At 31.3% G+C, this 9,198-nt stretch overlaps 1 protein-coding gene across 1 annotated transcript; it reads left to right on the top strand.

The window, feature by feature from the left end:
- Positions 1 to 5,062: 5,062 nt before the first annotated feature.
- LOC145158648 (putative F-box protein PP2-B12) lies at positions 5,063 to 7,090 on the top strand. Its single transcript, XM_079077512.1, has 3 exons — positions 5,063 to 5,630; positions 6,125 to 6,243; positions 6,361 to 7,090. Exons 1-3 carry the CDS (start codon positions 5,322 to 5,324, stop codon positions 6,803 to 6,805), a joined length of 873 nt encoding a protein of 290 aa, XP_078933638.1. The 5' UTR covers positions 5,063 to 5,321; the 3' UTR covers positions 6,806 to 7,090.
- Positions 7,091 to 9,198: the final 2,108 nt, after the last annotated feature.

The raw sequence follows: 9,198 nt of genomic DNA, 5'->3' as shown, positions 1-9,198 counted from the left end.
CTCCATACAGTGAAGTTGGAGGCTGTAAGTTTAATGGGAAAATGAGCAAGGGCTGTGAGCTGAACAATGGCAGAATTAGGGTTAGACATGGTTGGTGAGGAAGATGATATGGCTGAGGATCAGATCTCGTTTGAGCAATTTAGGCTCTGATACCATGTAAAGTTATGTGTTTGCAAATCTTCATTGATGAAAAATACATACATCAGAGGGCTATTTGTAGCCATTTACAACAGATGGAAATGAGAAGATTATGGACCTAAACTAGGCAAGATACAACAATAATATATTGACCAAGAATAAATCAATTTCATTAAATTCAAATTATGAATTTGAATATTTTGATTGATCCGTAATATATTGAACATTATTGATATGTATTTAGTTTTACTAAGAAATAAACATCACTTTCTTTGATTTAATGTAGATTAGTTATTATTATTTAATTGATGGGTAATTGAACTTTATTGATATGGTTTTATGTTCTGTCACATACCATCGTACATGATAAAATTATGTTATTAACTTAGTGCTAGCCGGCTCATTCGATCCACGCACATTTTGTGAGTTCCCCTACTAAACATTTTGACTCTAATGGAAAAAACGACAAATATGATGATAACATGGTTTAGTTTTTTTAATTTTATGATAAAAAAGTTAGATTTATTAATTTTAAACAACAAAATGGACTTTTCATCTTTATTAATAACTATTACTAAATATTTAATTAGAATTAGAATTTCATTTAAATAATATATCAAATTAAAATGATAATTTTTATAGATGATATCACTTAATTATTAAAATGAAAACTACAACAATAAATGAATTAGTTTTTTCCTTGGGTTAATAACTTAAAAGAGTAATATATTTTGTTTCATGTTCACATTAGGTGATAAATTTTTTGTATATATTTGATCATTGATCTTGTTTAACCTTTTAAAAAAGAGTAATATTGTTGATTGTTATATGTAACATTATCCTTTTGAACATGCGAACAAAATTCCATGGTTAAATACATACAAAAAAAAATAGTTGTCTAAATGTGAACATCAAACAAAGTATGTTACCTTTTTAAGTTATTAATCCACATACTTATTATTTTAAATCGTCTCAAATATGTTTTGGGTTTAGTTTCAAAATTTCTAATATTTTAGCCACTAAGATGCTATTTGTTTTTTGGTACGCAGACCATATATGCATATATTTACAAAAAAAGAGATGAACCAAATGGCTTCAATCTGCAAGAAAAAAACTTTTTGTTTTTTAACATTTGTAGGCTGCTAAAATAAAATGAAATATAAATAAACCGATTTTTTTTAAAACCAAAAGAGTTTTTCATCATTCAAATTTAAATAATTCTAGTTTTACAATACTGAAATATAATTCACACAACCAAAGTAACAATTTTTGTTTAAAAAAATATTCGGTCCATATAATTTGAAACCACATATTAGGTTGCTTGTATTGAGTAAATAACTCATCACTGAAACCATCTTTTCTAATAAGCTTATGAAGAGTGAAACATACAATGATAATGTTTCTTTGTATAACCAACAAAAATAATGACATCCTATTCAATTTATTGATATGTTTGAATCTAAGAAAAAATAACAAAATATTTTATAATTACAGTTTTCACCGTTTTCTATCTAAAATCAATGAGTTAATTATAGTATATTTCGTTTGGTATACCAATTTCTATGGAAATTTGTATCATGACACGAGTATGGTTAAAAACTCCAACCTAACCCAACCCCAATTAAATCTAATAGTAAATTACGTCGATATTGCGTGCTATCCGTATACAATATAACAAAAAAAACACTACATTAATTTGTATCTATTATAATCTTCACATAATTATTTACACATGAAAAACCTCCTATATTAAACACAAGAAACAAACAAACAAAAAAAAAATACATTCTTGTATATAAATCTTCTTGAAAAAAAATCTTAAAAAAGTAATTGGACGGTTTCAGAAAAAAGATGGTTTTAATTTGCACAAATTAATATAGTTGTTTTTTTTTGGTAAATTGACATAAAATATTATGGCTCTATGATATTTACACATATTATATAAAAATCAATTAAGATATAGCCGTTCAAAAATTAAAAAAAGTAAAACATCTTTAATTATAGGGAAATCTCCAATAAAGTCCCAATATTTTAGACCAGTTTAATGTTTAATCACAAATTAATTTTTGTTTACAAAAAAAGACAGATTAACAGCTAAAATTTCGAATTAACCCTTTGTGGTCGGTTTCATAGATTTAGCCAATATCTGGGGCTTTTTCATTAATTGATCATAATTTTGGGAATTTTTCATTATATTTTACTAATAACCAAAATATTAGGATTTTTTCTAAAAATTACCTTTAAACTAATGTATATTATATGATCTAAGTTAATTTGTACCATTCCCCGTCTTCTTTCCTGCGCTCTTTCTAGGCTCACATTGTGTTTTCGTCGTCGTCGTCAAACCCAACAACAAAAAGCTTATGTATAAGCATCGTTAACTCCATTGATTTTCTAAAAGCATCCATTCACAGCTCTAAGATCATCTTTCAATCTCCAAATGAAGAAATGAGAAAATATTTGTTGATCATGTGGATGTTCCTATTACCTATCCATGACTTGAACCATGGTTCCAACACTCGTATGTTCCTATTACCTAACCGTGACTCGTGCCATGGTTCGAATTCATACACTAATGGCATTGGCCATAGTGTTGTTAACAACAGAAGACGAATCTCCATGGTTCAATCACTGATACCTTGGCTCAAGTCTTACTTGATCATTGTTTCCCTACAAAAGGGCTAGAAAACCATGAAGAATGAACCATCGAGCTTAAAAAACTCAACATGGGTAAAAAACATAACATTTGACCTTTCTTCCTTTGGAGATTTAAAGATGATCTTAGAGTTGTGAATGGATGATTTTGGAAAATCGATGGAGTTAGCGATGCTTGTGAGTGAGCTTTTTGTTGTTGGGTTCAACGACGACGACAAAAACACAAGGTGAGCCTAGAAAGAGCGCAAGAAAGAAGACGGGGAATGTTACATATTAACTTAGATCATATAATATATATTTGTTTAAAGACAATCTTTAAAAAAGTCTCAATATTTTGGTTATTGGTAAAAAATAATGAAAAAGCCCTAAAATTTTGATCAATTAATGAAAAAACCCAAAAATTTGGATCAATTAACGAAAAATGAAGAGATACTGACTAAATCTGTGAAACCAGTCACAAAGGACTATTCTAAAGCCAGTAATCAATCTTTTTTTGTAAACAAATTTTAATTTGAGATTAAACCGTAAACGAACCCAAAATAATAGTACTTTATTGGAGATTTCATATATATATATATATATATATATATATATATATATATATATATATATATATATATATATATATATATATATATATATATATATATAATGCTTAAAAAATGTCTTGCAAGAAATGTTTTTCCTTCTAGACTTTGGTCCATATCATTTTGGAGAAAAGAAGGAACATATGTTTTGAGGTGTATGCTCTTCTAAAAAAACAAAGAATATGCAAGACCATTCACACGTAAATGTCTTCCCACCTGTAACTATAAGTCCTTAAAAGGAGTTTTTAAAATAAAAAATAAAAATAATAATTAAATAAATAAACACCACTTAACTCATCTCTAAACCGCTTACATTTGTGCTATTATATATATATATATATATATATATATATATATATATATATATATATATATATTAAATCTGAAAGATCTTATGAATAGTAACTTTCCATGTTTTTGGTTTTGACCACAAAACTTTACATGCTTTAGGGTTTGGCCACAACAAGTTTGGGAAATTGACAATTTTAATCCTTGGATTGCTTTGTTTTGTAGTTTTGGCCACAATAAGTTTGGGAGGTTGACAGTTTGGTCCTTGGATTGCTACCGTCTTAATATTTACTTAAGCAATCCCTGCTTTAAAATTATGTTTACATAAATGGTCCCTATAATTTATAGAAATGGTCCATATATTGATAAAAAATTACAGAAACGGTCGCTTTGTGATTTACACTTTTATCACATATCTTTTAAATTTTTTGATTTTCACCAAAAGCGGCGTAGCCGCGCTTTGTTTACTAGTTAATATTATAACCCAAAAATATAGGATAATTGAGCAAAATAACAATTATAAACGAGCTTTAAAAAAAACCATTCTTTTTCAGTTTTCAAAAACCGACCACTTACTTCCAAAGCTCTATTTTTTTTGACTTGATCTTCAAATTTTGGAGTTTTTTTTTTCAAAGAAATCTTTTTACTTATGTCCGAAATTTCTATTTTGAAGTGTTTAATATCATATTATTTCAATCAAATGTTTGATTTTATGACATAATCTCGTATATAGTTCACATTTACTAAGTAAGGATGATCATTTGGACCGTACCAAGGTATAAACATTTGGACCGAACCGAACCGGACCGCTCTTAGACCAGACCAATTTGACAAAAGTTAGTAGACCTTGGACTGGACCCGTTGAGGCTTACTGGTCGAACCTGTTGAGGCTTGAGGCTTACTGGTTAGGTACAGGTTCGAGTTTCCAGTTCTTGTTGGACCGGTACAACTTTAGGTGCATACGGTACAACACCTTGATGCCCTATCGAAAGTTACGACTATAGGGGTGAATATTTTGACCTGTTTGGTAGAAATTTGTGGACCTTGGACCGGACTGGTTAAGGCTTACTGAGTCCAGGTCAAGGTCCAAAAATCCAAATGCTCACCTGATCTCCATCTTGAAATTCAGGGTTTTTTTTTTCCCCAAAACTCCTAAATTTCAGTCCAAAATCCAGAATGTTTTTCTGAAATTCCGAAATCTCAGTCTAAATATATTTTTTTTGTTAAAAAAATGTTTTTTATCTCAAAATATAACTAAAATTTAAAATTAAAAAAAAAAAGACATGATGTACAATCACACTCTACCTTTTGTGGTTATAAAGGGACAACTCATATAAAAATGGATCCACAACAAAAAGTCAAAAACCGCAAGTAGCATCAAACATCAAAATAAAACAAACTAAAAGTTGATCTATATCGCTAGCAAAACCCCCCGCAAAACCAGCGAATAGAATCAAATATAAAAACAAAACAAGCTAAAACTTGATCAACATCGCTAGCAAAAAACCTCCAAATGTTCGCATTTTCAACGAGGGCATCACCAATCAAATTTATATCCCCATTATTCAATAAAGCTCCCACGTTTCTACCTTCGATAAGCCCCTACGGTGTTTTTGTTTGTGCGTCTGATAAACAAAGATAAAGCTCCTGAATATGAACAATGAAGGAAACGGCGGTTTAGGGGGAACAAGTGCCATGAATCCTACAAGCTTTGCGAATCTTTCAGAAGGCTGTGTGTCATATATTTTATCGTTCACTTCACCTCGTGAAGTGGGCAGAGCGTCGTCGATTTCTAGTGAATTCAAACGTTTCGCTAATTCTGACTTAGTCTGGGAGCGATTCCTGCCGTCCGATTACCTGGACATCATTTCTCGATCGTTTTCTCCGGTGGTATATTCATGCAAAAAAGAATTATACTTACGACTTTGTGATTCTCCGATCCTTATTGACGATGGCAAGATGGTAATTTCCTCATGTTTTAAAATCTTTCACTCTTTTAGTACAATATCCTTCCGGGTTCGATGTAGTTATCTGAGTTTCTTGTGTTCGGACAAAGTCATTATATTATGATCACGATTATTTGATTATTCGAAAGTCAAATAATCAGATTTGATCGCTTTCTATACCTGCTCCAGTAAAAGGAAAACTTAATTCTTTTATCCATTTTTTTACCATTATTACTACTCCAAACATAGAAGAAATCCGAAAACTGATTTTGATGGGAAAGGAATGAAGAATGCACTAGATATACATTCCGAAAGCTGGATCAAAACAACATACAAAAATGATGATGATGTTAATAGTGCCAACTCTACTTAGTATTATATATAAATATTACTATTACATCTACAAGAACTTCATAAAAAGTCGCCTTTTGTCTATTTTATTATGTTAATCGTATGAAATTTGTCATATAGCTGTGTTTCTAACCTGATTTTATAAATTATTGGGCACAGAGCTTCTCCCTTAATAAACAAAATGGAAAAAAATGTTTTGTTCTAGCAGCTAGGACGCTATGGATTGTATGGGGAGACACTTTAGTTTTCTGGAGATGGAGATCTTTTCCTGCATCAAGGTCACATTCTTAACTAATAACAAAATGGAAAAAAAAAGGTTTATGTCATGATCTAACAACCAACTATTTCGTCTATGTTCGTTTAGTCACTTTACTTATGTTCTAAGCAACTTGCAGGTTTAAAAAGGTAGCCGAGCTTCTAGCTGTCTGTTGGCTTCATATCCAGGGTGGGATGGAAACAAGAATGCTGACATTAGAGACTACTTATGCAGCATATCTTGTGTACAACATTTTGGAGACCTCTCATGGGCTTGACTTCAAAGGGAAGACAAATGTGATATATCATAGTGGAAGAGATGACGATGTGCCAACAACCTTGCATACAACTGTTTACTTGAAACCACCAAAAACGGGCGGGAGTTTGCATGGGACTGAAGATGGGGACGTGATGGGTGGGTCCCCGCAGAGGCGAGCGGATGGGTGGATGGAGATTGAGTTGGGGAAATTCTATAATGGAGATATTGATGGTTCTGTGGATATTTGGTTTTGCGAGACACGTGAACTTGGTTGGAAATCTGGGCTGATTGTTGAGGGTTTTGATATTCGTCCTATAGATCCGTGATGACAAAAATGGGAAAAGGAAAACTGTTCCAAATAACTTGGTTGCTATTTGTGATTCATTGAGCATAAGCTAAGAGAAGGGTATTAATGGTTGCAAGATTGGCCTAGGAGCCATTAACGCTCCTCAGTCGAACCACTTAGCAAATTGTTCTCGTGGTTATTTCTAAGTGTATTTATGTCTATTTGTCAAAGTGTTGGTTGTGCTAGAAAATTTAATAAAAATTATGTATTTTTGTTAAACTTTGAACACGTTTAAATGTAAATATATTGTATATATTATTAATCATTGGTGGCTTATGTTCTCATCCATGAGAGCTTCGAAACGATATATGATGTGTCCAAAACAGTGTATAAGTAAATGAGATATCGATACTAAACTTGAGTATTTGGAATAAAACAAAACAAATGGGTATGAAAATGTGTCCATGGTAGGAGTAAAAAGTAAGCTCTAAGTGAGTTTATAACCATGGTAATGTGAATGTCTACAAGCTTCTTTGTATGGTTTACTATAAGACCTATTCCGTATATAATCTTTTTACTCACCTCTTTGGCATCTTCTAAATTATTTAGCAGAATTTTTTTTTTACTTTTATTTACTAACAGGTTGTTAATCACATTTATCAAATTAATTCCAAACATACATTTTACAATAAAGAATCTAAAGAAAGAGAAAATTCTTAGAAACATTGTACGAGTACAAAGTACAAGAGACATTAAAAAAGAGAAAATTTCATCTGTAGATATATCTACAGGTTGTTAATCACATTATCAAATTAATTCCAAACATACATTTTACAATAAAGAATCTAAAGAAAGAGAAAATTCTTAGAAACATTGTACGAGTACAAAGTACAAGAGACATTAAAAAAGAGAAAATTTCATCTGTATCCTCTTAAACTTTAATCATTACGTCAATGTCATTGCATTCAAAAACCCCCACTTTTGTGACTACTTTCTACCTTACGCAAACATGTATAAGCATTTGTTTCGTGTATATGTGAATCGACCATGTTTTCCTTGTATTACATTTTAGTGCAATATAGCAGTGTTTTTGGAGTCATTTTGTACCATTTCATTTGTTGGGTTTGACGCCCCTAACAATACTACACCTTCCTTTGTATGTATAAATTATGTGTACATAATTGAGTAGCTTTTGCATTGTTCGTGCTTATGTTCCCTTTTGATATTGGATCAATTTCTTTGTATTCATACAATTGATCTATCAAAGAGCTTACAAGTTCATGTACATAATTTTTCACCTATTTCATTACACATTTAATAAAGAGTCATCATAGTGCGCAGCAGCAGTGCAGCCTGTGTTCCTGTGTTCCTGCTTACAGAATCATCCCTCAGCTCCATAAAGAAGGTCGATTCCCTGTAGAAGGTAAGTGCAGATCAAAAACCCACACAATACACTTTCCGTCTGTGAAATTTCCGTTTTTTTTGTAGTGTTTTATGTGATTTTGGTTTCTGGTGACCAGAGGTGAGAGCAACTTGATGAATTTTGGGATTTTTTCATAGATTTTTGAGGTTTGGTTATTGTACTTTACAGGTATAAACAATTTTTGTGTTCAAGCTTCTTTTAATTTTTATTTCCATGTCTGTGTGCAAGTTTTTTATTTTTTATGGTGTTGGATTTTCATTGCCCACCAGGTGTTTGATCATTTGCTTCACTGAGTTTTGGAATATTTGATTATCGGAGCAAGGTTTCCGTCTTCATGTGTGTGCCTTGCTCGTAAAGATGGTATGACTTGTCAATACGTTTTCTTACTTTTTAACTAAAAATTTTCTAGGTGAAAGGGGGTATTGGAGATATAGTTGAATAACATAGAGAAATACAAACTCCGAGAAGCTGTTAGGATGTGGGAATGATGAAAGCAAAGCCACTAAAGGTATGTCATTTCCTTTCATAATTACTTGATAAATGATGTTTTATTTATTCATTTAATTTTGTGTATTTTCTTACATCTGAAAATCTTTGATATATATTCCAAAATTGGGCAGGAATGTATTACATAGAATATACACTTCAGAATCCAGGGGTTTGTTTGAATGTTAGATAGAAATCATTGGGGTGTTTGGGTTTGTTTCATTTGATAGAAAACAATGGATGTTTGGATTGGGTGTTTGATAGGGAAGGGAAGGAAATGAAAAGCAGTTTTTTGGCTAATATACATATCAGAATGAGCAGTTTTTTGGCTAATATCTATTGGAATGGAATCAAGAATTCCAATTATGTTGGAATCGAATGACGAATTCCAATTCTGTTGGAATCACAGAAGTTGATGCTTGAAGAACGGACCACAAAATTGAAATGGACCTCATTATTCTTTTAGAATGTATTAGTCGTTGTTAGATTTTGATGTAATTATTAACAATTGTTACCCGTATTCT

The sequence above is a fragment of the Lactuca virosa genome, chromosome 1 (genome assembly GCF_052849685.1).
Source record: "Lactuca virosa cultivar CGN04683 chromosome 1, Lactuca_virosa_CGN04683_v6, whole genome shotgun sequence".
Taxonomy (NCBI): Eukaryota; Viridiplantae; Streptophyta; class Magnoliopsida; order Asterales; family Asteraceae; genus Lactuca; species Lactuca virosa.
Note: the sequence above shows the minus strand (reverse complement) of the source record. Positions and strands in the feature narration are given on the sequence as shown.

Coding starts and splice junctions, on each gene's coding strand:
- LOC145158648 (XM_079077512.1), top strand. CDS start 5,322: ATGAACAATGAAGGAAACGGCGGTTTAGGGGGAACAAGTGCCATGAAT. Junction 5,631..6,124: donor TTATTGACGATGGCAAGATG/GTAATTTCCTCA, acceptor TATTGGGCACAG/AGCTTCTCCCTTAATAAACA. Junction 6,244..6,360: donor AGATCTTTTCCTGCATCAAG/GTCACATTCTTA, acceptor AGCAACTTGCAG/GTTTAAAAAGGTAGCCGAGC.